Source organism: Panthera leo, chromosome C1, assembly GCF_018350215.1.
Source record: "Panthera leo isolate Ple1 chromosome C1, P.leo_Ple1_pat1.1, whole genome shotgun sequence".
Classification (NCBI taxonomy): Eukaryota; Metazoa; Chordata; class Mammalia; order Carnivora; family Felidae; genus Panthera; species Panthera leo.
This window is the reverse complement of record NC_056686.1, coordinates 219332156-219360106: the sequence shown is the minus strand read 5'-3', so window position 1 is coordinate 219360106 and position 27951 is coordinate 219332156. Positions and strand designations below refer to the sequence as shown.

The 27951-nt window shown below is 67.3% G+C and overlaps 1 protein-coding gene and 1 long non-coding RNA gene across 2 annotated transcripts; one reads left to right on the top strand and one right to left on the bottom strand.

The window, feature by feature from the left end:
- Window positions 1-17: 17 nt before the first annotated feature.
- Window positions 18-27951, bottom strand: GPC1 (glypican 1). Its single transcript, XM_042950783.1, has 9 exons — window positions 27783-27951; window positions 7126-7284; window positions 5066-5457; window positions 4138-4303; window positions 3316-3446; window positions 3110-3229; window positions 2878-3011; window positions 2365-2540; window positions 18-1952 (listed from the first exon to the last, which is right to left on the bottom strand). The coding sequence occupies exons 1-9, from the start codon at window positions 27946-27948 to the stop codon at window positions 1723-1725; spliced, it is 1674 nt and encodes a 557-aa protein (XP_042806717.1). The 5' UTR covers window positions 27949-27951; the 3' UTR covers window positions 18-1722.
- Window positions 13345-16270, top strand: LOC122226881. The gene is made up of 3 exons (XR_006205805.1): window positions 13345-13798; window positions 14910-15065; window positions 15654-16270. It is a non-coding gene; the product is annotated as an uncharacterized LOC122226881 (long non-coding RNA).

The window sequence follows — 27951 nt, the reverse complement described above, 5'->3', positions numbered from 1 at the left end:
GCCACCACAGCCACACGAGCTCTCCAACCTTTTATTCGTACAAGGACTCAAGAGCATGTGATGCCAGGTGACACCGTGCAGGGGGACACAGCAGGCCTGGCTACGGCCCGGCCAGCAACTGTGCTGGGGCCGCCCCCTCCAGAGAGGCACACAGGGTGGGGACGCCCACGCGCGGCCAAGGCTGCCATCCGGGCACGTGGGCGGCTGCCCCAGAGCCCCCGGGAGTCCAGCTGGCCTTTGCCTGCTGGGAAGCAGGCCCCAAGCCCAGCCCTCTGGGGTGGCAGGAGCAGAGTTATCACGAGGTGGGCGTGCCCGTGGGGGAGCGCTGCCCGGCGGGACACAGGCTGGCGGCCTCGACCAGCGCAGGACGCAAGGCAAAGCAGCTCGAAATGGCCTTGTCGGGTCCCGGTGCTGGCTAGGACTGCTGTGCCCAGCCACGGGGCTCAGCATCCGACAGACCCGTGAGGGTCCCCTTGCCTGAGCCCCTCTCTGGCAGGGTCCAGCCCCCTCCCCAGGACCCACAGCAGCTAGGGCCCGGGAGGGAGGGAGGATGGCGGGGTCCCGGGCCCGGACAGCCTGAGTGAGCAGGGGTGCGCCCAGGTCCGGGAAGCCCAGGTGCCTCCAAGCTCTGGGAGTAGCTGAAAAGCAGCTCTGGGTGAACAGGTGGAAAGCGTCTGTGAATGTATGTAAGTTTGGAAAAGCCCTTAACTGTCAAAGCCCCCCCCACCTCCTCGGGCCCCCTGCAGCTGGTGGGGTCAGGAAGGGCCAGGCCTCCTGGCCGGGCTCAAGTTTCACCGGCCTCCCTGCGTCCTGTGGCCATGTGTCCCCTCCAGCCCTGCCTGCCCCACCTCGAGCTGGGGGCCGCAGGCCTAGGGGCGGTGAGAGGCAGGGCACGGGCAGGCAGCTCCTGCACGCGGCCACAAGTCCCCGTGCAGGCGTGGGGCCCGTGTTTGAAGGGGGCACCCAGCCTGCTCTCCCGAGACGGCCAGGACCGGCACCCCCAGCCTCACGTGAAGGTCAACCAAGGGCGGGGCCCGGAAGTGGCGAGGCTGTGCCCATGGCGGCCCACCTGTGTGCCCCAGACCCTCGTAGCCAGTCCTTGGCGAGAATAAAGTCCAGACAGACTCATCGACAAGGGTGCCTTCCCAGTTAGAAGTCGCCCTGACGCTGAGGGCCTTGGGGGGCGGGGTTGGGGGGGGGTCACGGCATCACGGGGGCCTGGCTGAGTCAGAAGGGTTCATGCATAATCTCAAAGCCCCTGCTAGACCCTGGATGGCAGAAACCCTGATGCCCTCCCAGGGATTCTTAGGCATCCAGGGGTGGGCTTTGCTTTCTGACACACGGAGCCCGGAAGTTCTCGGCAGGAGGAGGCAGGAGAGGAAGGCACAGACTCGCACTCTCCAGCGGGACGCTGCTCGGGGAGCTGGGGGAGAGGTGCGGGCAGGCAGGCGGGAGGTGGCCACCGGCATCCCCCAGGTCCCTGAAATACATGGCTTTTGGGGACATTGTTCCCGGCTGACCTGAGGCCCTCATACAAAATTAAAAGGGTGGCCGGCAGGACCAGGGCCCCCTGCCCCACCCCAGCACAGTCCCAGAGCCGGGGCCCCTCACTGTCCCTCCCTGTCCTGCCCCCGGGCCTCTAGGCCCAGCAGAATTAAATATCGTCTGTTTTGCGTTTTGGCAAAGTCAGTTCTTGGCCTCGGTCCCTGGGGCCTGCGGCAGTTACCGCCACGTGGGCCTGGCAGCCGAGAGGACCAGGGAGAGGAGCAGCATTAGGGACACGCAGGGCCGGGGGCAGCCGGAGGCGGAGGTCTTCTGGCCCTCCCGCTCTGACAGGCCCGGGAGGGCGTGGGTCAGGGTCGTCCGTGGGCTGGAGCTTTTCTTGCTGACTCTCCGGCCACAGAGGTCGTCGGGGCAGCTGTCCCCGCTGCCCGAGCCACTGCTGTCGTCACCTGGGGAGGAGAGGAGGCTCCAGCAGGCCCGCCCCACCGTGAGGGGACCCCGGGCACAGCAACCGTCCACACGGGCCTCCCGCGGTCGGCTGTGCCAGTGCCAGCTCCGCCCTGAGCTCCCCGACCTGCCCGGGGCCTGCCGGGTCCGTATGGACATCCTGGCCAGGCCCAGCTGTGCTTGGGGACACACGGGTGGGGGCTGCTTGGTGTCTGTGTCCAGACAGCAGCAGCATCTCCCTGCCACCGTGGGGGCCTGGGGGCTGGAAGGGTCTCTCCTGGGCACCCTTGCCCTGCACCGCCCCAGGGCCCCGCCCCTGCCCCCAGCCCCGCCCCAGGGCCCCACCCCCGTCCCCAGCCCCGCCCCAGGGCCCCGCCCCCGTCCCCAGCCCCGCCCCCAGGGCCCCGCCCGCACTGGCGTCCTGGAAGTCCACGTCGTTGCCGTTGTAGGCGCTGCGAAGCCGGTTGGTCATGACCTTCAGCTGCATGATCTGTTGGCGGACCGTCATGTCGGGCTTGGTGATGTCCACCTCCACCTCCGGGTTGTTGATCTGATTGGCCAGGCCATCACCCATCACCTCTGGGAGGTACCTGTGGGCAGGCCCTGGGTCACAGCCTGGTCCCTGCCAAGGGGCAATACCCTGGCACGCCCTCCCACACCCCTCTTCTCCTGTCCAGGTGCTGGCAAGCTCGAGACCCCCAGTGGCCTTTCAGGGGCCGATGGGAGCCCACAGTCGCGGGGCATGGGCACACGGAGCACGGTACATGCTGCCGGGAGCTGGCCCGGGTGAGGGTTTCCTGTGTCCTACCGCGTGTCTGGGGTCGGGCACGGCCCCGCGCACACAGCACTTGGTGCCACAGGCCGCACAGGCCCAGGTGAGACCGCGAAGGGGGGCCGGCCTGTGGCCAGCCAGGCAGCAGCACCTACCGGCCCTTGGCCATGCCGTTCCAGCAGCGGTCGTCACTGGCGGCGCTCATGGCCATCTTCTCGCTGCACAGCATCCCCGGGAGGCTGATCCAGAAGTCCTGGGCATCTCGGAGCTGTGCCTTGGCCTCAGAGGCCTGCAGGGCGGGAGTCAGACCACGGGGCGCCCTGCTCGGCCTGCCCTTCCCTCCCCTCCCCTGTCCACCCAGGGCCCGGCTGGCTGAGGACCACTCACCAGCTTCTCCAGTGAGCCCGTGGGGGGCCTCTCCTGTAGCACCAGCTTGCCCCGGCGCTGCTTCTGCTCAGGCCCAGAGCTCTGGGGGTTCACCTTGGGGTTCCCACAGCCCTGGATGACCTGGGGGAAGACCGCAGGGGTCCTGCAGGGGCACGAGGCCACATCCGGGATGCCACGCCACGCCCACCGCACCCTCCTGCCCGCACCTTGGCTGTGAGCGTATCCCTGTTGTCCTGGAGGGCGTTGATGGCTTCTGCGAGCCACAAATGCACACTGCCGATGACGCTTTCCGCACCTGACGGGCCCCAGAACTTGTCGGTGATGAGCACCATGGAGTCTGGGACAGGCGGGGGCACATGCACAGAGGGCATTTGGTAAGTATGCACGGCAGCCAGGCCGTGTCCACACGTGAGCTCACGCGTGTGCTGATACGCACGCGTGCCGGCCGGCCAGGGGTCCGTGGGTGAACGTGTTAGCTGTGTGTCGGCATGCACGCGTGTTGGGCACACGCGTGTGGAAGCTCGCGTGTGCTGGCACATGCTGAACTGGCCCACCGTGGGCGGGTGCTAGTTCACACGTGTGGGTGAGTCTCACGCATCAGCACACGTGAGCGTGTACACGGGTCGGCCTGCGGGGTCAGCACAGTTAGGACTTACCGGTGCCGGAGCGCGGGCACGCTGGCCCACCTGACGTCAGCAGCGTCAGCTCACACGTATTGATGTGGATGCGTGTGGGCCCCCCACGTGTCGGCACGCGCACAGGCAGGCTGGCCCACCGCATGCGGTGGCCCGCCTTAGGTCACGTTCATGTGGGCACGTATGCGTGAGGGGGCCCTCCCTCAGCGGGGAAGGGCGAGGAACTAGGACCCCGCAGGGCTCCATCCCAGGCAGCAGCCTGCACTCAGAATGGCCTCCCTGTCCCTTGACCCCGGGTCACCCTCCTCCCAGGGCCTCTGGCCAGGCACTCCCGAGGACGGGACTGGCTTTGTCCCTGCTCTGCTCTGGCGCGTGGTGGCAGCGAGGGCTCACCCAGAAGGTTCCTCCACTCGGCGTCGAGGTCGGCCTGGTTGGCCAGGCAGCCTTTGAGCACATTGCGGCAGTAATCAGGGCAGGGCCGGGCGCCGGGGACCCCCAGGCAGTGCGCGCAGTAGACCAGCTTCATGACGGCCCTCGAGCACTCCGGGCCCAGGGGCACCTGCGGAGCCAAGGCAGCCTGAGCCCAGCCCCGCAGCTGGGCGTGCCCAGCCCCCCAAGGAGCCCGGGGCTGGAAGGCTCTGGACAGAAGTCAGGAGGCCTCAGTTCTGCCCCACCCACAGTGGGACCTCCGCCTGGCCCCGGCCCTTCTTGGGGAGCCCCTCTCTTCTCAGATGACCAAGCAGGCCCACGGGTCGTGGGACCACTCATCCTAATAACTGCTACCGTCCTAGTGAGCGACTCCCTGAACACTGCCGTCACCAAGCCTCACGGGGGAGCGTGAATAGGTCTGTGTGCGACGCGCACGAGGGGACTGAGGCTCAGGGCTGGGCGGAGGACCCGCTAAAGGACGCCAGCTGGAGGCGGAGAGGTGGCTCACACCCAGGGCTGTGTGGCTCGGAGGCCGATGCCCTCCCCCTCCCCGGTTTGTCACCAGGGGGTCTGACTCCAGCTGCTGGCCCCCGCCTGCTCTGGCCTCCGAGCCAGTTGCCCTTTCGACTCCCGGCCCCTGACCCCGCAGTCGACTCGGCATCTAGCCCCACACCTTCTCCCCTCTGGTCCTGCACGGGACCCAGGCTGGCTGAGGATGGGACCGCCCGGCTGCCCCCACCGGAGCTCAGTCGCGGGACATTGGGACGTGCTGTAGGCGGGGCAGGGAGCCGGGCCAGGAGACCCCGGGGCACGGGGCGGGGCCGAGATGCAAAGCGGCGGGGGGCGGGGCCGAAGGGTCCCCGAGGGAGGTGGGGGGGGCCGCCAAGCGCACCTGGGCCACCTTCCGGACCACGTCACTGGCCACGCCCAGGCCCTGCACGAAGGCGCGAGCTGCCACGAAGGCGCGGGTGGCGCGCAGGCGCAGCTCGCGCGGGGCCTCCCCGAAGGGCCGCAGCGCCTCGGCCTGCTTGCCCAGACAGTCCAGGTAGTCGTCGGGCAGCAGCAGCTGCGGGTGCAGCTGCCTGAAGAGGCGCTCCAGCAGGCGGGCCCAGAACTCGGCCAGCGTCTCCTCCAGGTGCAGGTTTGCGCCGCGGTAGTAGAGGCGCAGCTCGGAGTACAGGTCCCGGAAGGCCCTGGCGCTCTGCGTGTACAGCTCCCCGAAGGCGCCGGGGAAGGTGTCCTGCAGCGCCCGCTCCGACTCGTTCAGCAGGTGCTGGAAGTGATCTGGGCCAGTGGGGGGGGGGGGGGGGCGGTGAGGCCTCCCGGGGCCTCCTGTCCCACCCCCCACCTCTCCCCGCACACCCCCTACGCTGTGGAGGCCAGGCCCCCGATGCCCCTGGGACTTCTAAGACCTCACCCCCCCCCCCCCCCCCCCCCCCGTGGCCTGGGGTGCAAAAGCCTGGGTGGGGGTCCCCTCTCGGGTCTCAGGGCCTCCAATGGACACTTCTGAGCTGGGGGCAGGCTCAGGGTGCCCTCAGGGACTCATTGGGATCACCTGTAAGGGGGGCAGGAGGGTCCTCTGAGTCAGGAGGTGGGGCCGCCTCCTTCCTGCTCTTTCCTCCCTGCGTTGCCCCCTCCCACCCCCCAGCCCCGTGTCCGGCCCTCCCTCTCATGCCTCCCAGAAGCTGGCCTGCCTGAGGGTCCGGGTTGGATCTCCTGTAGCCCTTGGGACCTGCCCAGAGCCCCAGACAGATGTGCTGCAGCCTTCCGGGAGGCAGGGCGTGGGCGTGGTTCGGGGGAGATGCCCTGCACCCCGTATGCCCAGAACGGGGTCCCGGACAGCACCCACCCCCTTTAGCAGCAAGACTGCAGTCTGTAACCACATGGCCCCTGCCCTCGGACTCGGCCCCCAGAGCCGTGGCCACCCTCCCCGCACAGGCCCCTGGACCCTGGGCCCCCAGGGGTTTTCAGGCTCCTCCACATCTACGCCACCCAAGGCCCTGGGCTGTAGGGCTCAGGACACCCTGTGCAGCACCCCAGGTGGGAGCCGGGCAGCTCCTGGCCAGGCTGCCGGATGGTGGGAAGGAGGCAGGGGGCGGAGGTCACAGGCCCCCAAGGAAAGCCACTGCTGCAGGTGTTGCCAGGCTGGGCCTCAAAGCCACTCGGGGCTGTCTGCCAGCTGCAGGCTCACACTCTCCCTCCTGTCTCAGCTCGGGCTCTGCCGGGGCACCTCCTCCCTCCAGTCAGACCTCAGGCTTCAGTCTCAGCTCAGAGGTCACTTCCTGGGGGCCCCCCACCCCAGCGCCCACACCGTCCCCCTGGGGTGGCCACCGTGGACGTCGTTACACCAGCCCACTCTTCACGGTCCAGGGCGTTCGATCTCTGCCCAGACACGGCGTGAGACTCCCGGTGTGAGACCCATGAATGCCACGCACAGCAGCTGCCCCGGAGATGTGAGGACCACACCCGGGGCCCCAAACTCCTCCTGCCCCCGCACCAGCGCAGACCCGGCCCTCCGAAGCCCCATCCTCAGTGCCCCGCCCCGAGCTCGGCCGTCACACTGCGGTTCCTGGCTCCGGGCCAGCTGGTGGCCAGTGCAAGGCCTGTTCCTGCCTCTAGTGATAAGGAGCCACCTTGAGAGCAAGAAGGACCCTCTGAAGGGCGGACAGAGGGATGGGCCTGATCTCCCCAAACGTGCACGTGTGTTGCCGTGCACACCACGGGGTGGACAAAGTCGCCTGCAGACCACCCCACGCTCACGGGTCCCCTGCTTGGGCCCCTGCACGTGGGCAGCTTTCTGCTACCGGGACCCCCCAAATCTCAGCTCCCAGCCCCAGAGCGCTAATAACCCCACCCATCCTGTGACCCCGCCTCACCAGCAGAGGTGCCCTCGTGCCCAGCTCCCCACCGTGTCAGCGTCTGGTGGTCCCCAAACCCCAGTGGCCTGCTCACCATCGAAGTTCTGCAGCTGGGTGGTGAGTGTGGCCTGCAGGGCGCGGCCGCTGTCCAGGAGGGCTGTCTCCAGTTCAGCCCGGCTGCGGTTGGCCAGGTTCTCCTCCATGTGGCTGGTGCAGCAGGTGTAGCCCTGGGGGCAGATCCGCAGGTGCTCACCTGTGGGGAGGGGCCGGCGTGAGGGGAGGAGGGGCGGGGAGGCTGCTGGGGCATGGGTCCGGGGGCAGGCACAGCTTTGGGGACCAGGAGAACTGGCCCCGGGGCTTGGCGGGGTCTCCTGGGCAGGGCGGACATGAACAGCGGACCCTGGGAGGGGCACAGCTCCAGTGGGGGTCCCGGGGTAGGCGGTGCAGTCCCCAGCGTGGGACACAGGAGCAGGGCTTCCTCCGCAGGCCACCCTCCAGGCCGTCTGGGACAAACGCAGCCGGGCTGGTCATAAAGTGAGGATGCAGGGATGTCGGAGGTCCCCCCGGCCCCTCAGTCCCCCTGCTGCCACCATGCAGGTGAGGAGGGCCATCCCAGGGGCTCTGGAGCAACTCAGGTCACATCTGTGACCCAGCACGGAACTGCCTCAGGGCCCTGTGTATGTGCGGAGGGGTGGGCTCCCAGACTCAAGGCTCCCCAGGGTAAGCCTCCAGGCCTGCATGGTGCCCCCCTGCCTGGGCCCTGGCTGAGAACGGGCAGGGAGGAAGGGGTCGCTGATGGGCAGGGCTGGACAACCAGAGCCTCCTTACCACCCCCCCCCCCGCCCCATGCCAGAGCACGTGGGGGGCAGCCTAACCCAGCAAGGACATGGCCTGGACACAGATCTGCCGGGGGCGGGCGGGGCAAGAGGACACACGGGTGTCTCCGGACGTCCCTTCCGCTGCGCCCCCAAAGCCCCCATCACTCCTCACGCCGCGGCCTTGGCCCTTGGCTCCAGGGCAGCACCACTATCCGTGTTCCCACCTTGGGGTCAAGGACAGGTGCTAAGTCACACAGCCCTGTGGTTATACCGCTGTGCATACTGCGCCAGCCACAGGTCCCAGTATTACAATGATCACAGCAGCTCGGAGGTGGGTGCTGTGACCCCACTTTATAGACCAGAGACACCAAGCTCAGAGAGACTAGTTTCCCGTCCAGTCCATGCTGCACAGTGAGAAGCCAAGGCTACCTGTTTTCAGGACTCCACGCCCACCGGGCCGCCTCCCCACCCTCCCCACCCGTCCCTACCCCACCCTGCAGGCCATACTTCGTGCCTCTAAGCTGTGGGAGCGGTCCCTCCTGGGGCCCCCTGGGCAGCAAGGGTCTGACGGGGGAGGGGGGCAGGGGCTGTGTGGGGGCAGGGTCATCCTGTGCACAGTTGTGGGGTGGGGGTGCGGTGGCCTGGGCAGAGTTCTCTGGGTCCCGAGGGCTGGGGGCTGGCTCCAAGGTGACCCGCAAGGGAGAATCAGCAGCCCTGGGTGCAGACAGCCTCTAGAAGAGGCCTCGGGTGGAGGGGAGAGAGAAATTATTATCCTGAGGCTGAATTGCCCCGAACTGCCTCTCGGGACCACCGGGTCACACACCAGGTTGGACTGTGTCTGGCCTCCGTGCCCATCGGCGGGACAGGCGCTGCCGAGGCCTGCAGGTGCAGTGGGAGGGGCCGCAGGTGCCTGGGTGGGGCACTCAGACATGGTGTCTGGTCTCAGACACCTGCTCCCCCCAGGGGCTGCATGCCTGGAGGACCGCCGCCCCTTCTCCCAGGGCCTGGAGGTGATGCTAGCATGTCCGTCTGAGGGGGGCTGGGACCCCCATCTTGGGGCAGGGCTGACCTCGGGGTAACAGACTGGAGCCGGAGACCACTTGTGACCACCCCCAGGGGAGCCCCAGGTCTGCGGGGGGTGTGTGGCCGTTGGGGACCTGAGGCCTGACCCTCTGGGTGAGCCAGACCTTTCCGGGCCTTGTGGGGACCAGCTGGGGCTGAGGGTCGGAGCCCGGGCCTGGTGGGGGGGGGGGCACCCGCCAACATCCCTGTGCCCCTTCTCCTGAGGGGTGGCATGCCCAGGTGCCTCCAGGCAGGGAGGGCTGGGCCAGACAACAGCTACCATGGTTCCCTCTCGGGGGCCGTTGCCAGCAGGAGGCAGGACGCTGAGCAAGATGAGGGTCCTCTCCATGGGGTCCCCGGGCCCCAACCAGGAGAAACCTGAGCTCCCCTCCTCAGTGGGGGCCCGGAGAGCGCCCTCTGCACACCGGGGTCCCAGTGGTGCTGGGGGGTGGGGGTGGGGGTGGGGAGGGCGAACCAGGGGTGTGGCCTGGGGCAGGGGGCAGGTGCCAGCCGGGCTTCATGTGGGCCCGGGGCCGCCCAATCCTGAGTATTTGCAGGCTGTGGGGGCGGACGGCATCCCTGGCCGGCTGCCCTCCCTCCTGAACCCTCCCGGTCCCCCGGTGGCCCAGACCCCCTCCCCGAGCCTGCCATTCACGCAGACAGCAGAGAGGCTGGGCAGAGGAGGGGGACGCCGAGAGATGCAGGGAGCTCCGCCGTGGGCGGCTGCTGCGTGGGCTCCCTGGCACTGTCCCCACAGCCTCCCCGGCCCTGCCCGGCCACCTCGTCCAGCCGCCCGGTGGCCTGCGCTGTTCCGGCTGCCCCGGCACAGCCCCCGGCCCTCCCTCCCTCCGCGGACACACGGGAGTGAAGACACGGAGCCAGAGCCCGGGCGCCGGCCTGAGGCCCCGGGCAGGCTGGGCCGAGGCGGCCGCGAGCCGGCCGCGGGGCAGACGCAGGGGCTGCAGCGCCTGGCGCTCGCCCTCCGCCCACCCTGGCCCGGCCCGGCCCGGTCCGCACATCGTCCGACGGCCCTGGATGCCGGCCGGCCGGAGGCGGGCTCAGCAGGGCACCCCCGCGCCTCGGGGAGAGCGGGCCTGCCCCTCCCGGTCGGAGCCAAAGCGCCGGGCGGGGGTCTGCGGGAGAGAAGGGGACCCCCCACCCCGGGCAGTGTGCACGACGGAATCGCACCCTGTCGCTTCGAACCTCTCCGGCCCCGAACCCCCCCACCTCTCAACACCTGCCGAGAGACGAAGACTCGCCCGCGCCGGCAGGCGCCGGCCCCTCTTCCCAAGGACGCTTCCACCGGCCGGCCGGTGACCGTCCCTCCTTCCTCCCTCGGTCCCTTTGCGGTTTTTGCAACAGCGGGCCGGCCACATCCAGGACTTCCCTTGGCCTGTGGGGCACTTCCTCCCTGTGGCGATCCCCGGGGGTTCTGGGGAAACGGGAGGGAGGTCTGATTCACCGATTCACGGTGGGATGTACGCCCGTCCTGCGATCCCTGCGGCTCCTTCCCTTAGGCCCCGCCCCCGAATTCCCAGATTCCCTCCCTTCCTGCTCCTCAGGTTTAAGTACTGCACCCACTCCCCTCACCCCATCAGCGGCTGCTTCTCTTTCTGGGTGGCAGACCAGAGGTCCACCTTTTCCCTCCAGATTCAGATCTCTCGGGGTCACCCCAGACCCCCGGTTTCTCTTCACTGAGCCCGTATCAGTCTACGACTTAAACATCTTTAAGGCTCACACCCTTCTGCCACCTGCTGAGCGCTGGTCCCAGCTGTCCCGTCTTAGCAGTCTCCGAAAGGCGTTCCCCACCCAGCAGCCACCCCCACCAGCACTATCACCCTGATGCTTTAGCCCAAGACCCCCTTCCCAACAGTGGTCACTGGCTCCAATGCCAGACACGGACCTCATGTGTCCAGGCCCAGCCCAGCAGCCACCTGTGTCTGGTGGCGCTAGAGCCCTCCCAAGGAGACTGCAGAGGGAAGATGGCGCCATGCCAAGCCCACGTCTCCAGAAGCTTCTAGTGCTCACACGGGAGTATGCAGACTATCTGCTTGACCTGTCTTTAAAGCCACAGCCCCGATGCTCTGCACCACCTGGCCCAGCGACCCCTAGAACACTCTAAGTCACTGTCGACAATCAGCCTGCGCTACCGCGCTAGCCTCCCTGGATGGGCTGAAGCGGGGCCGCGTGCCCAGCTCCAGGCACCAAAACCCAGCAAGGGAGAGGCCCGGGTCTGGAAGGGCAGGAAGGGGGCAGCTTCCCCACCCCTCTCCTTTACTCAACTCTGGACCCTACCCGGGGCTTTGCCGGCAGACTGGGGGTGAGCGGCTGTCCAAGGCTTTCCCCTGGACAAGTGCCCCCGCCCACTCCTGCTCCTGGACCCTATGTCGCTCCAGTGGCCACAGGATCCCCCTGGCATGTCTACCAGCCGACTGGGGGTGGGAGACACGGAGCAAACAGAGGGAGCTTCCCTGGCCACTGGCCACAGCGGAGCTCCAGACCTTCCTTTCTCAACAGCCCCCCATCCCCCAGAAGCCTTTGCCCCTGACGAGTCCCTGTTGGAGGGTCACACTTGATCACCTAGAGTCCGTCCAGAAGGGTGGCCTCGGATGCACCTTGCAAAGGACATTTCAACCACGATCTCCTACTCCCCCTTACACACCAACAACACCCATAACCCCTCCTGCTTCCGACCCAACCTGCTTCCCTACCCCTCACCGACCACCCAAAGCCCCCTCCCACCCCCCCACCATTTCAGGCAAATGACAGCGTCACCAAGCGGCCCTCTGCCAGTGCTGCCGCAGAGCCTCCGCCAGGCACTGGGACCCGAAACCGAGGGGCATCGGTGCGGACAACTCCTCGCTCGGTGGGTGGGAGGGGTGGGCCCCCCAGGCCTGTGAGGGGCTGCGTCGCCGCGGCCGTGGAACAAAGGCTGGGCGCCCCGGTGCCCTCGCCAGTCGCTGCGGGCCAGGACGCGCGCCGCGGGGCGGGAGCCGGGGAGCCAGCGCGCGGTCTGGAGATGCGGCGGCGGTGCTCCTGGCGCGGAGGGGACCGGGCGCTGGTGCAGTGGGCGCGGCGGGCGCCCAGGGGCTGCGGGGGCTGCGGCAGGCGGGAGGGGAGGCGGCGAGCAGGGGGGCCGCGCGGGGGGCTGCGGCAGGCGGGGCGGGGGTGGGGGAGGAGGGCCACGCGATTGGCGGGGAAGGGGCTTGCCGCAGTGGGCGCGGCAGGCATGGGGAGGGGGTGGCAGCAGCGGGGACTCGCGGGGGCTGCGGCAGGCGAAGGGGAGGGGACGGGTCTGACGGAAGAGGAAGGGGGGCTCGCTGCAGGAAGGGGGCTGCGGCAGGCGGTGGGAGGCACTGGAGGGGGTGGGGGTGGGGGGGGTGGGGAGGGGTGGCGGGACGCTGCGGGATTGCCGGCGGAGAGGGGCCCGGGGAAGGGGAGAGGTGGGGAACGGCAGGAGGGGACGGGGTGGGGTGGCGATGGGGTGCGGCGAGAACGGGGACCCACGATCCACGGGGTGGACGCTGGGGCACCTGCTGCGAAGCGGTGGGGAAGCGGAGCGAAGATGCGCCTGTGGGGGGTGAGGGCAGCGCAGGGCAGGGCGGACAGAAGATGGGGCCGAGGCGGAGGTGACGGGGGACAGGGGTGGGGATGAGGGGGCGAGGCGGAGGGAGTGAAGGGAGGGGTGGCAAGCCTGGGGACGGGGGCGCTGGGGGACCGGGGAGATGGAGATGGCTTGGGGTGGACGGCTGGCTGGATCCCAGGCGGGGTCGCCCAGCTTGGATCCCGGCCCCGCAGAGGCCACCCGCGCCGTGGCCCCGAGAACCCTGCGCGGCGGCGGCGGCGGCGGCGGCTCCAGCGGCGGCGTCCCAGGCTGCGGTGGCGGTGACGCTCCGGGTGGCGCGCGACTCCGGCTGCGGGCGCGTGGGGGGGGGGGGGGGGGGCGCCTGGGGACCCGGCCGGGGGCCGGCGGAGGAGCAGGACCGGGCCGGAGGGCTCGGAGGCGGCGCAGGCGGCCAGGAGCCGGGGAGGAGCAGCGGCCACCGCCGCCCCGGCAGCCCCGCGGCCGCACTGGCGCGCACGGCGAGGGCGCGGCTCCCGGCAGCGGGGACGCGCCTCCTCCCGCAGCCCCCGCCCCGCCGCGCTGGCACCGCCCCGTCTCCCAGGAACCCGCGGGCGGCCTCCCCGCGCCCCCTCCGGCCCGGCCCCTCTCCGGCCCGGCCCCTCTCCCGGCGGGGACCCAGGCCCTCCTCCGCTCTTCCCCCGCAGCACAGCCCCGAGGCGCAGGCCCGGAGCGCGCTAGGGAGCCGGGAGCCGGGAGCCGGGGGCGGGGGCCCATCCCGGATGCTGACCTGAGGCTGGGGGGGGGGGGGGGGCGGGGGTGGCAGGGAGGGGATGGGGGTGTCGGGTTTCTCCTGGGGACGGAGAATGGCAGCTCCCCACCTGGGAGCCCCCTCTCCTGCTGACGACGACCGGATTCCCACTGCTGTCTGGGGCCCTCAAAGCCACCACAGCCGCTACCTGTCCCCTCCAGGCCTCCAGCCTCTCAGCTAGGCGACCTGGGCCTGCGTGCCAACTGCTGATCTCCTTCCCCTGGGAATCGGCCAACCCCACCTGGCCACACGCTCCCCGGGCACCCTCCCACACTGGTGTCTCTCCCTTCCCTCCCAGGACACCGGGACAGCCCTCACCAATACCTTGTACTCCCCGGAGCCCTGGCCCTGGCCTCACCTGGCTGCCACCGCACAGGAGAAAACCACCCACTCAGGCCACCCTCCTCGCGGCCAGCCTGCACTTGGAGAGCCCTACCTGGCAGGCAGCGCTTGATCAAAGACCCCTCACCAAGGCCACAACACCTAAGACCCCTGAAGAAGGGGGTTTCACCAGGTAACCACAAGGCTGCTCTCTGTGCCGCCCGGTTCCTGCTCGGGACCTCCTGGGCAGGCCACCCTGCCAGTGAGCACCAGGTTTGGGGGCGCCTCGGTGAGGCAGTGGGCCTGGCCTCATCAGTCTGGCCGCAGCTCTGGCCAAGAGACCGAGCCCTCTCCAACGGGCCTCCCCTGGGTTGCTTCAGGGTTCACCGCTCACTCCATGACCTCAGAACAAGCCGGGGATAAAGGGGACCCTGGGTTTGTGCCTGCTGCACCTGAAACCTCAGGTCTTGGCTGCAGGGCAGGGAGCACTCTCTTGGGGCCCAGGGGTAAGTGCTCCCCGGAATCTCTCCCATCAGGCCGAGCTTGGCCCAAGCTGAGCTGAGGAGAGCACCCCCTTGGGCTCATCCGCATGCCAGCCGGCTGGGCATCGGTGGGGCGTGAATGCCTGAGGCTCTGCACAGCCCTCCCATCCACCCTCCCGTGGGGCCTGGGGCAGCTGAGGGGGCCTCTCCAGTGTCCACAGGGAACGACCTGGAACAGCAGGAGGGGGTACAGCTCAGGGACCCCCTCTGCTGTGTTCCCCGCAAAGACACGCCTCGGGTCTGCCCATCCTCCCCCCTTGGACCCCCCCCCCCCCCCACAGGCAAAGGGGGCACCAACTCCTAGCTGGGCTGGAACATCGGGCAGGACCCTCCAACTGAGGGAGCCCACGGGGGCTCACGGTGACCCGGGCCCAGTCTCCGCTCAGGCCCCATAAATCCTGGGGCTGAAAAGACAGAATGGGAAGGGGCAGAGGGCTCGGCTGACGCCCCCTGACCCAGCCACTTCCCGCCAAGCCTGGTAGCCGTGTCCAAAGTCACGGGCGCCGTCGGCCTGGCATCCCAGCTCCTCAGTCCCCCTCCAGCTTGTGGCCTGCCACTTGTAGTAACTCTGGGTCCCAGCGCCCTTCCCCCTGGCCCCACCCTCTTTCAAGGCCAACTCAGGTCTCCCTCCAGGAAGCCCTCCCAGGCCCCCCGGGGGCACAACACCCACTCAGCACAGGCAGCCCACCCTCCCTGGCAGCAGGAAGGCCACTCTGCCTGCTGGTGGGGCCTCCACTTCCCTTCTCTTGTCTCCCTGCCCAGCACCCAAGCCGGACCTGGGTCAGTAAACAAATATGCCTGAAGACACCGCACAGAGAGACTCTTTGTCTGGTGTCGGCATTCAAGGAAACGCAGCTTCGTGCCATCACGGCCCCAGAGTGGCGGCCTCAGACCTTCCTGACCCGACCCCTCCCACAGGTAGCAGGACAGCGGGCAGCGTCCACGAGGGGGTTTTCGGGGTGAGTCTGCTCCCCACAAGGGCGCCCTTGTTCTCACAGAGGCCCGGCGGCCTCCGCGGGAGATGGGAGTACTCGCTGCTCGCTGCTCGCTGTGCAAGGTGTTAGATGCGATCTGCACAGCAGCCCCTCTTTCCCTCGCCGCGGCGGGCGGTGTAGGCGCTGACATGAATGCCCGCGGTCACTCGGCGGGAAGTGGCTGAGCAGTGCTGGCCTCCCGCTCCCCTGCCTCTCCCACTGCGAGACCTCCCCCCATGCCAGCCCCCGGGGTGGGGGGGCGTCCTGAGCAGGACGGGGACGCGGAAGCAGGGGCAGGGGCAGGGGCAGGCACGCCCCGCCGCCCAGCAAGCTGCAGACGGCCGGCCCGCTGCCTGGGGAGGACGGTCCCCCCCCCCCCCGCCCCCCACCGGCTGAGTCAGGGGCCGCCTACCGCCCAGGCACCTCCACCCAGCTCGCCAGCCCAGCTGGCAGGCACAGCTGGGGAGGGGGCTGCAGATCTGGACGGGACACAGTTCACCGTGAGTGACAGAAAAACGGCATTCTTTCTTAGCATAAGAGTATCTGGCCCAAAGGAACTGAAATGAAAGCAAGGACTGGAACAGAATCTCGCACGCCCCTGTGCACAGCGGCTGCCTCACAACAGCCGGAAGGTGAAAACAACCCGTGTCCGTCCACGGAGAAGTGGGTCACAAAACGTGGCAGAGCCACAGGACGGAATATTACTCAGCCTCAACAAGTAACGAAGTGCGACACCTGCTCCGACGTGGAGGCACCTGACCTTGCCAACGCCGTGCGGAGTGAAAGAAACCAGACTTGAAGCAACAAATACCATGTGACTCCCTGTACGTGGAGGCCCCCACGGTCGTCAGAGTCACAGTGACAGGGCGGAAGGTGGGCGCCAGGGGCCAGGGCGGGGCTGGGGAGTCCGTGTCCACTGGGGAGAGAGGTCCAGTGGGGGAAGATGAGAAAATTCTGGAGACGGATGGTGTGGACGGTGCGTATGTGCTTAATGACCCTGACCTGTACACAAAAACGGTTAAAATGCTATATCTTTTTATGCGTATTTTATCACCAAAAAAGCAAGACCCCCCGCCCCCCACTATCTGCAACGTACGTACGCTAAATATCTAGCACGTACTTTCACCAAAAACTTACACCGGTTTACTTTAAATTAAAATATTCAGGACATACCTAAGCGACAAACTTTTTCGCTATCTGGATTACCAATTTAAGAAGATATACTGCAGTTTTATTTCCAGCCCTTCGTGGGGTGTGGACAGAAGCCTGACTCAAGTCACACAGGCTCCCTCCCTGCAACACTCAGGCACAACCCCAGCTGAGGTCCTCACACCCACAGCCCCAACCCCCTCAGAGCAGGCTGAGTAACAGGAACATAGAATCGTACCCATCTTACAGATGAGAAGACTGAGGCTGGGAGACGTTCCGTGACTCGCTCAATGTCTCAGGTCTGCTGCCCAACTTGTGTGCCTCCCTGTCTTCGCTGAAGGGGAGGAAATAAGAGCACGGTGGCACCTGGGGCCCACCAGCAGCTTGGAAGTCCCGCGTATGGAGAGGAGACCCCTCTCCTGGAAGCTGAGCCAGGCCCGGCCACCTCCACTTGGGGGGTGGGACACCTGCCTAGACGCTCCTGCCAGTAGCCAACCCTCCACCGGAGGCCGCGCCCACCAGGCCCTGCTGGGCACACAGAGGGTCACGTGAGCTCAGCGTTTGCCCCCTTGCCCGGCTCCCCAGAGGTGGAGCCCTGATCTTGTTTGGGTTCGCGGAGCAGGTGGGAATGTTGGGGACCATCCTATTCCCTGGCTTCTCCAGATCAGTTTCTCAGGGGCCGGTGAAGCTGGAAGCATGTCAGAGAAGGGCCAGGCCCCTCAGGAGGTGGGGAATTCTGCTCCCCTAGGCACCCGGTGTCTCCACCCCGGCCTCGTCCAGCCATGCCCAGCAGGCAGAAGGGCACACAGGCACACAGCTCTGGATGGGGGTGGCATGGTCCCGCTCAGGGAAATCCTGGAGCAGATGGTCAAGGGGATGGAACCAGCCCCGTCCCCAGAGAGGGGCCACGGGGACGTTGATAAGGCCCCACGTGACCCGGGCGAGGAGAGGCCCCCGATGCAGGCTGCCAGACCCCAGGCCCGGCTACGGATTGAGGGTGTGTGTGGGTCCTTCCGGCACCATCTCCTATCCCCCTCCAACCTCTACGCAGGATCTGTGGTTACTTCTGGTGCCTCCATCTGTGGCTCTCTTGTAAACACCAGCTGCCACCCTCCAAGGCCACACAGAGTCCTTCCTAGGTGTGGGCATGGCCCTATGCTGGGGCAGTGCTCCCTCACCGAGAGCTGTCCTCCAGGACCAGCTCTTCCCGCAGTGCTCAACTACCAGAGACCAGGGCCAGCCGGGCGGGAGCATGGAAGCCACACCCAGCACTGGCCAGTAAGCAGAAGTGGGTGACTGAGCAAGGGGAGAATCCTCCCCTCCAGCCTAGATCTCTGAGCCCCGGCCGTGTGGCTGCTCAGCCTCCCACCAGGGGCCCTCCCCCACGGCACCTCCAGAAGGCAGGACCTGGAGACGGAGGGCCCGTGTCCCCAGCAGGCCCCGCGGCATGGACTCTGGCTGTGCACACGGGCGCACTGATGACCACGGACGCTCCATGCAGCAGGCACTGCTACCATCCCCATTTAATGGAACAGCACTCTGAGGCTCAGAGAGGTTCAGTAATTGGCCCAAGGTCACACAGCGAGTGAATGTGGAGCCGGCACTTGAACCCCAGTTGGGAGGGGTCTTTGCTCTACAGCCCTGGAGGGGCGGGGGGGAGGGTGGTGCGGTGTGACTGCAAACCTCACCTCAACACGTGCATGTCTGGATTCACGTGTTAGCTCTCTATACTTCCGACTTCCGACATAACACGTGGTCACCGTGGCCAGCAGAGCCACAGCTCACAGGACACGACCGACGCTCGTCCTGTCCTCGTGCCAGTGGCTCTGCTGGTGGCTGCGTTTCAGCGGGAGAACGGCCCCAGCACGCGGGAGGAGCTCAGATAACACCCACTGAGTGATGCAGAGAGACTGTCACCTCTGAATGTCCCCGTCACCTCCGGGTGCCCGTAGACACCCCTGCTCCGCGGCCCGGCCCCACCCCCAGCCCCTGCAGGCCCTCCTGGGTGCATACACTGGCCGCAACACTGGCCCCACTGGACCGTCTGCTGAGGCCCGCTGACCCCTTCCCGGGCGCTGACGAGTCGAAGAATTATGCGGAGGACCATGAAGGACGCCGGGCGAGGCGCAACGGTCCTCAGAAAACCGCACAGTGAACGCGTGACGTGGTGCCTCGCCCGCTCTCCTGGGAGCGCGCTCTGCGTGAGCTGACGGCAGGTCTAGAACCAGCCGAGACGTCAAGGTCGTGGGGAGTGTGAGAGGGATTGCCGGCCACCCGCTGCAAACGAAAGGGGACAGAGTGCACCAGCGGCTTCCACGGCAGCCACGCCCCAGACACCCCACCGCTGCCTCGTTCGTGGTAACAGGAGACGTTCAAGTCCGCTTAGAGGTTAGCAAAAACAGAAACGCGATTTCTTCCTCGGCCGTGCTCGCCAATTGCCCGAACTCCTTCCCCGGGCCTCGCCATGCACCCCAGCTGAGGACCCCGGCCTTCCGCGCCCTGCCTTCACACCTGTCGGTCCGCCACGGTTCGCCCTCCTCCACAGACGACTCCACCCCTGCGAGGCCATCCTGGCCCCAAAGCAGAAGGGCGCCCCTCCCCCGTGCTCCAGGCCGCTGGTTCCACCCCGCCCAGGGCTTTGGTTCAAGGTGCTTCGCATGAGGCGCTACTGGCATTTCTGGAAGCCACCTCCTGGCTGTTCAAGAGTGCCCAGCACTTCACAGGGTCCCTGGCCCTGACCGAAAATGCCCCCAGCGCACAGCTCCTACTTGGGAACCACACCGGACCCTGGGGATGGGGCTTTAGCTGTGTGTGTCTGACCTGTCCCCCAACCCCCCAAATGCACAGTGATGGGGATGTGCCAGTCCCTGGGTCACTTGAGGGCAGGATGCCAAGACGCCCGGACTCTCTGTGGCGTGGGCAGCCCGTGCCACGCCGGGGGAGGAGGTCAGGGACGGCGGAGCGGAATTAAGAGCCTCATCCTTTTAAAATAACTCTGTCGGTCCACTGTGTCCCACACTCCATGACAACGAGATGTGAGTGATCATGAGCCAACCCAGGCAGTGGGTGGCATCATCTCTGTCCCCAGGGCCTGGAGATGGTGACAGGTGGGTGGGATATACTCCCTTGGCCCCCAGAGCCAGGGACAGGCAGTCGGGGGCCCCGGAGCCTAAGGACACACTCAGTTGTCACCCGTGGCTCACCACGGGGGCCCACATGGTTCGATGTGGCACCAGGCACGTAGGATGCCGTTAGACACAGGGATGGGCCTGGATGGGACTCGCGGGCTCAGAAAGTGGGTCCTCAGTGTTGGGGATACTGTCTGAAGGTATGCACGGGCCACCAACCCCCAGATTCCAGTGCCGATGGGGAGGGAGCCCCAGAGAGGACAGGTGCACCTGTCCAGGGCCTGGCTGTCCACCCTCCAGGTGTTGGTGGCACTGCCACCGTCCTAGGACCGACTAGCTGGGGTGCAGACGAGGCTTGGACAGTCAGTGTAGGCAGGCTCTGGCCCGCTGAGTCCAGGATGGTCTGAAGGCCCCAAGGGAGTTTCTCACTAGACCTTGATCTTCTGGGAGACAGAGACCGTGGCTTTTCACCTCTGTGTTCCAGAAACTGGCAGAGGGTGAGCACACAGTGGATGAAAGGTGGAGACCCTCGCCCCGGCCTGGCCAGCCCTTCCTCATCACAAGGGGCAGGGCAGTGGGGCTCGGACATCTGTTGCCGTCAGGAGCACCGGCTCTGACCTCAGGAGGCCCTCCCGGGGGCGGCTGGCCAGGCGCTCCTGCAGTCGAGTGTCACGAGGGCCTCAACTGGGCCTCACATGGGCCTGAGAGTTTCCTGGCCCCTTCCTGGGCCCCTCTCTCCTCGTGGCTGTGGGTGCTCCGGGGCCTCGAGCCCCAGCTCTCCATCCTACCGCCGACCTCCCCCTTGCACTCTGGACCACATGCCCAGCGCCTATGGGACAGGGACACACAACGTCCCCCTAGTGCCCCCTCCCAGGGTGGGCACTGTTACCCAGTACCCACACCGGACGCCGAGGCAATGAGGCAATTTGGAGAAACCCCTCAAGGGACAGGCCTCTGAGCACGGGGAACCCCTTTCTGGGACCCGGCTTCCTCATCCACATGCTACGTGGCCGGACCCACCCTGCAGACACCCATGGAAGCACCTCCAAGCCAGAGACTGGAGGCAGCCAGGGCGAGGGGCTAAAGGAAGCAGGGCCTCGGTCCTCAGCAGGTGGTGGGGGGGGGGGGGGGCGGGGAGAGGCCCAGAGCGGGGTTCCCGCAGGCCCCCCTGCCGGCCAGCTCTCCTCCTCTCTTCTGGTCCTCGCGTCCACTTCGGGGCCCTGGGGCTCACGGCGCAGGCCCCCGTGCTGTGCTCTGCTGGCCCTCACCCAGCACCACCCGACAGGGCCAGTCCCCAGCTCGGACCCGGCCAGTCTCCCCTGTGAGATGCAGCAGGGGCGGCGGGCGGGGCCCTGGGCCTCCGGGGGGCTGAGGTCAGGACAGATGGCAAGGGAGCGGGACTGATGGAGCCCCTCGGGGCTGCCCTGTCACCCAGCCAAGCCTCCAGGACCCAGGGAGCACTTAGCACAAATGAGCAGCGAGCTTCCTCAGCTGGGCCACCGTACCAGGGGACAGCTGCCACACGGTGGCCCGTCTGCCACCTTCTGCCTCCCCATCTCCAAACCATGTGCCCCCTCCTGGCCTCTGGGCCCCCCTCCCTCCCCCAGGCATATTCCAGCACCTGCCCCGAATGCTGGGCCCCCTCCGCTCAGGTGGGGACCTTGAGCCTGTCGAAAGAACACTGGTGTCGCTGAGTACTATCCCAGCCAGGTGCCCCCCAACCCCACGAAGGTCTTAAGGCCGCCTCACCGCCCGCCCCGCTTCTGGGACGTGACACAAGCCGGATGTGTTGGCGGGTCAGCAGGCCCCGAACGCTGCAAGGAGTGGCTCCTGACCCTCCCACCCTGACAGGGATGGAGAAGTTGAGGCTCACAGGGGGCTGGAGGCTACTCAAGGACCCGGCGGGGGTCAGGGCCCAGACCTCTGAGCCCACCCACACCAGGGCCGTGCCCGGAGAAGCCTGTGGGTGGGAAGGGGCCTGACCCCTCCACACTGTCACCAGGGCCTCGGTACGCATCTGTGCCGGGCTCCTGAGCCTGTGGCGGACACGCGGAGGCATGACCCTGTCCCGAGGAGCCATGGCCACGAAACAGCAGGGCTCGGGACCACCGCTGCCAGACGGAAAGTATCTCAGGGAGCAGATGGGCTGGGCCACCTGATTCATACGCTGCAGTCCTGGCCCCAGGAGGTCAGAGGGTGCCCTTATTTGAGTAGGGGGTCTGTGAAGGTGAGGTCACACGGGAGTTGGGTGGCCCCTAATCTGATAGGTGTCCTTACTTTTTTAAGGTGAAACCTGGAGGCAGATGAGCCCACGTGGACAACCCACATGAAGCCAGAGACATTCAGGCCCAAAAGGCCAAGGACCCCCAGCGGCTGCCAGAAGCCGGCAGGGCCTGGAACGGGTCCTGCCCCCCAGATCCCAAGGGAGCCAGCCCCGCACACCTTGATCCCGAACTTTCGGCCTTAGAACTGCCAGACGGTAACCTTCTGTTGCTAAGCTGCCCAGCGTGTGCGTCTGACACGCCCCCGGCACCCGGCCCAGGCCTGGCACACGGGAGGTGCTTGGAGTATTTACTGCCGAGGCCCGCCCAGACTTGGGGAGAACCCTGGGAAGCAGGGCAAGCCCCAGAGCGTGGGTGCTTGGGGGACGCCCGGCCAGGCCGGTGCCAGCCGTGTGCCAGGGGCGGGCACGGGGAGGACCCACCTGGCAGGAGGGGGTGTGTGTACCAGGAAGACGACCCAGCTAGGAGCTGGCGGGAGAGGACGCTGAGGCCACAGGCAGAGGAGGGCACGGGACGAGGCCGGCCTGCCCGCCCCCCCCCCCCCACCACCAGTGGCTCCTGAACCCACCCAGGATTCTAGGGCTCCTGCTGGGAGAGCAGGTGTGCACTCCCTCTGCACTCCCCCCACCCAGAGCCTCCCCGGCATCCACAGCCCGTCTGAAGTCAGTCTAGGAGGCTTGGCCCCCAAGGTCCTGCCCCCCCAGCAGGGAGGCCACGCCTGCCCTCGCCTCACACCTGGCCGCCATGTGCCCCCACCTGGGAAGGTGGGGAGAGGCCTGGGGCGGGAGGAAGCATCCCCGTCCGTGCCATCCCCGCCCCCAGGAGACTTCCAGCAGCGAGGGGCACCTGCCCGGGCCTGTTCCTGGACAAACACCAGCAAGAAAGACTGCCAGCCGCCCTAGCTGCGAGCAGCCGGGCTCCGGGGTGGGTGGCCTCCGGCTGGAGCCCTCACGCTCTGGAGTCTACTTGTCTTCTCCCCAGTGTGGGCAGTGACCTGGGCCCACAGGGCTCTGCTAATGGTCAGACGTGATCGGGGCCGGCCCCCAGCAGAGACGCTGGATAGGCAGGGGCTGCACTGGACAGCAGGGCCCAGTGTCCTCCAGGCGCCTGACAGGGGCCCTGAGCCTTGGTCTGGAATCACCCTGAACTAAGCAGGTCTTGGAAAGAAGAGTCTGCCTTACAAGGGAGGTGTTCCTGCTGCCTGGGCACGTCCAGGCCTGGGCACGGCAGAGGCCAGTCCCACGCCCGACCCGACTCCCAACGGCCTCGGGGCAGGCCCTCTCCCGTCCAGGGCCAGCCAGGCTGACACCCGTGCCTGTGGGTGTGGATGGCCTGGCACGAGCATGGGCACCCCCACACAACCGGGCTCTCCTCCCGGTTCTGAACCCAGCCTGCTGCCTGGCCGACGTGTCCCCAGTCCCTCTCCCAAGAGGCTGGGCCACCGTCTGTCAACCTCAGACTTACACTGTTCTTTAATTAGTGCCTGCACGGAGCCAGGCCGACCTGCCTCGTCCCCTAGGCTCTCACCCCCCGAGAAGCATTTGTCCGTGAGTCCTGGGGGACTTGGCCCAGCACGGTGCTGGGGACACGCCGGGGGTTTCTTGCAATGGCCAGGAACACACAGCCAGGCCATCCTGCGTGTACCCGGGGATCATCTGATTCATGCCCCTGGTGCCTGGGAACAGCCCTCCTCGGGCAGGAGCAACAGCCCTCAAGGCCTGCGGAAGAGCTGGCCGCCACCAGACAGGTATCGGGGGGCCCAGGCAGAGGGCAAGGCCCAGCTATGAGGAGGGCCAGTGTATACACGGCCCTGTCCCGATGGAGGAAGGGAGGCCAGGTCAAAGGCTCGGGAAGAGTTCCAGTTAAGAGATGTTCTAAGCCGGCCTAGAAAGGAAGCCAGGCCCAGGAGAGCCCACAGGAGAAGGCGGTGGGGGGGGACCACCAGGGCCTGGGCCTCGGGCTCCTATCTCAGGCCTCCAGGCCGGGATGGCTCCAAGCCTTCCAGAAAACTCGGAGCCCAGGACTGGGCAGCAGCAAATGCCATAGGCTTTGGGGTCCACAGCTTGAGCTGCACGTGGGCTACGCGTGCTGGGCAAAGTTACGTGGCTCCCCTGGGCCTCGGTTTACTCATCTGTGAAGCAGGTCTACAAAAACCCTTCCTCACCCAAGGCATCAAACAGACAGTAACGCGAAAAGATGTGCACTGAGTCGGGGTCACGTTAAGGGCTCTCAAGACGCTACTGCCCGAGGGGTCTGTGCGGGCCTGCAAAGACCCCAGGGCAGGGGCAGGGGGAGAACGTGGGCCGGGGCCGGCCACACGGTGCACGGTGCCAGCACATCCCTTCCTGGGCACCTTCAGGGGCGGTCGTGACCATTCCCAGTGTCGTGCGTGAAAACCAGGGGCCGCGTGGCGCGGGAGGCTTGCGCAGCAGGACTGACATTTGAAGTAAGGCCCAGGGAGGATGTTGCTCCTCTGGCAGGAACACCGCAGCGTGTCCAGCAGGGGGCTCAGGACGTTGCATCATGCAGGTGGCCCCGTCGAGTCCTGGCTCCCTCGGGCCTCCCCATCACACGCCTCCCCCCCTCATCTCAGGCTGGGGATGATGAAACCATAGGTCCTCAAATGGCAGAGGGACGGAGCCACAGCACAACCAGGGGCTGAGGACCACTCGGGGACCCGGCCAGGCACACGGGGTGCTTTTGCCTTCTGAACAGGGCAGGGTACACAGAACCCCGTGGCCTGGGGCCAGGCCAGGCCGTGTGCCATGTGGCCTGTGAGAGCCCTACAGACCACAGGTGAGGACAGATACTGGGTGGGTTCTTTTGAGCCCAGCCAGGACAGCCCTTTCTGGGATGCGGGCTTCTGAGGACCCTCTCCCAGAGTCTCTCACCACCCAACAGGCGTCGGGGGTCAGAGCCGGCACACGGAAGCAACGGTTTCTGCCGATGGGCCCGGGGGGGGGCCCTTGGTGTGAGCTCCAGGGTACGCTGTCCCCCCCCTTGCCGGCAGGTAGGCTCAACCCCAGGCCAGAGGGGACATCAACCGGTTCTCACTGCACTGACGGCCCCCTCTGACCTCCAACCCCCAGCGCTGGACCTCTAGACCTCTCCTCCTCTGCCCAGGCCCTTCGCCTCTCCCTGCCCACCCTCCGTGGCCTGGCACGGAGCAGGACACAGGTGCGTCCCCAGCAATGTGGACCGAGGACCTACTTGGTGCCGGGAACGGGGCCAGCTTCTGTGGCTACAACACGGACGTGACAGGAGTGGCCCCTGTCCCCAGCACCCCAGCGAAGGGTCAGAGCAGTACAAGGCATGTCACTGGAGTGCCAGGAAGCCAGGCAGGTGCTGGGAAGACAGCTGGGGGCCAGGAGCGACCTCGCAGGCAGAGGCAGAAAGCCTGCGGGCTCCAGCGGGCATGTGTGATTCAGCACGGGGCACTGCACGTCCCCGGCACTGGCTCCCGGCAGAGGGATCCCTCACTTTCTCTCTGTTGCCTTCTGGCCTTCGGGAGGGTTCCCTGGGCTCTGTGGCCCCCACGGCCTTACCCGGCTCTGCCTCCCCAGGCCCGCTTCCTCACCTGTAAAATGACAACAGCTGTCATCACCAACTGCCGGGCACGGCCATCCAAAAAAATCACACGAAGTCACGAACTGGAATCTTATGTGGCCTGACACTCCCCACTCTCACGAGCCCACCGTCATTTCTAAGGTCCCTTGGGCAGAGGCCGTAAACGCCTCCCTGCTTTCCAACCACTCCACCCGGTCAGGGCCGGCTGAGTCGGGGGGGGCGGGGGGGGCTTTCCACAGGCGGGGACCCCAGGTCCCCACGCTAGAGAAGTCTGGCGGCCAGGCCTGCAGGAGAGGAGAAGCAGGCACGGTTTCCCCAGAGGCGCGTGCTGTGTGAGGCCGCCAGGGGGCGCCTGGTCCACGGAGGCCAGGCCCCGCGGCAACAGGAGGGGACGGGCTGGCCGCTGCCCTGGGAGGTCACCCTGTATCCTCTGCTCCACGTGGCGCTGGCACCGTCTGGGCGCCTGGGCCCTGCAGGGCCCTCCGCCGTCCCAGCGTTCATGGGGGCTTCAGCCACAGGCTGGAGGGAGGTGGCCCCTCTGAAGAAGCCCTCCCCCTAGGACGGAGGAGCTGAGGGGCGCCCGCAGAGGGGGCGCCGGCAGAGAGCGCGGCCCCTGGCATTCCAGGCCCGGAGGAGGGCGGCACCCAAGCCCTGGCCAGCACGACGCTGGGACAGCTGCTGGGTAGCCACTGTCCCCCAGCCGGACAGCCAGCACCCCGTCTCCACCCATCACACACAGAGACTGCAATGCACTTTGATCCTCCGGGGCCCCTGATTGACTGCCTCCCCCAACCCAAGGGGAACAGGAGCTGGGCCCCAGCCCAGCCTCCGCCCTTCCCCAGCTTCCCCAGTTTGCCCCACTCTCTCCCACCCCTTGGCAGCTGCCCAAACTCGGCCTCCTGGCCTCTCGGCCTCACCAAGACAGAGGCCTGTGGGTTTGAGCAAGTTTAGGATGGCCCCTAAGGACACAGTGGCCAAGCGGGAGTGGGCACACGGAGAAGAGGCACAGGCACAGGCTTCCAGCCGAGATCGGGGGCTGAGTGGGGGCGTCTGGGGTGGGATCCAGAGGGAAGGCTGGGGACACCCAGGCCAAAGTTCTCCTGTTTGTGTGGGAGGAGAGGCAGTGGTGGAGCAGAGGGTGAGCCCAACTGCAGAGGGCCCTGTGCAGCCAGGGAGCCCGGCAAACCCGGCCCGCCGGAGAGGCAGGCCCCACACGGACAGGAACTCTCAGCAGAGGGAGATGCTGGAAGGCCCGCTCTGGGGTATTGAGAGGGGGCCTCTCCAGAGCCTTGGTGGCCGGGTGGGCAGGTATGTCCAAGGGTCTCTCAAGGCAGCCCTGTGTGTGTCTGACCGTCCCGGGGCCCAGGGGGCCAGAACCCGGCTGCCTCCCTCCCAGTCCCCAGCAAGGCAGGGCCATGGACTGCACATGGATACACTCCTCTGTCACTCAGAATTCCTGTATTTGTGGTCATTCCCTGTCCCCCATGTCACCGTCTGAGCAGAACCCTTACTCACAGCTCTCCCCCTAGTTTGGGAGAAATCCCTTCCCTAAAAGAAACTAGTCCGCTCTGAGCTTGCCCACCGCGTCCCAGGCGCCCTGCACAGACCTAGTGTGGTTCCCCACACAGTTGCAGTGTGAAGAGCCTGGGGGCCTGGGTGGTCCTTAGGACTTTGTACTCCACCCCCCACCCTCCAAAGCTCCTCAGAGGCCGGCAGGGAGGGGGTGGGCAGGACTGCAGGCAGCTGCAGGGCTGAGGATGCCTGGGAGGGTCGATGCTCTTACAAAGAAAAGAAACGGCCCCTGGGCGGGATCCAAAGAGCCGACCACCTGCAGCTCGACTCCCCGCCAGAGGCGGCTCCGAGTGCCAGGCCGGCGAGCCACGAGTCCAAGTTCGCCAGGCAGGAGCCCTTGCTTCGGGCTCCAGGTGGCAGAGGTCAGCGCCTCGCCCCCACCCCCAGGCGCACGGCTGACTCCCTACCTCGCAGGGGCCCACTCCCGCCAAGAATGGGGGACTTGTAATTGAACCCACCCAGGCTGCCGTTGCTGGGGACCCCAAAGGAATCCCCAGGCCCGACCCGCGGCGCCTCCCGGAGAGGCCCGACCAGACAAATGGGAGTCCCTCGCCCGCGGCCGCCGTCAGCTGCGCCCCGACAGCCGGCCCCGCAGTCAGCCCTGCGCGCCCCCGGGCTCGGACCCCCCGCCCCGCCACCGCGCTGGGCCGAGCCGATGGCCGAAGACGCCCAGCCCTAGCTCTGGCCCTGCAGGACTCCCCGCCGGGGACGGCCCGGGCCACAGCCCCACGAGCACAGCTCCTCGGGGAAGGGGCCGGCGTGCGTGCTCGCGGCTCGGGGGGCGGCCGAGAGGAGCGCACGAGACCCGGGCGGCACTCGGGGGCGAGGGCCCGAGGGGGTGCAGACGGGCGGGGGCGCAGGCGGCCGGCTCCGGGCTCAGGGCACGCAGGGGAGAGCAGGAGCGCGCAGTAGGGACCCGGGCGCGCCGGGGTCCGGGGCCCCGGGTGCCGCGCCCTCACTTACCCGAGATCTCTGCCTGGGGCACGTCGCTGAGGCTGAAGCCCTTGGCCCCGTAGATCTGGCGGACTTCGCTGCAGCTCCGGCTCTTGCTGGCAGGGTCCCCGCGGGCGCAGGCGGCCAGCGCGGCGGCCGCGCAAAGCAGCCACCAGCCTCGGGCCCGCAGCTCCATGGC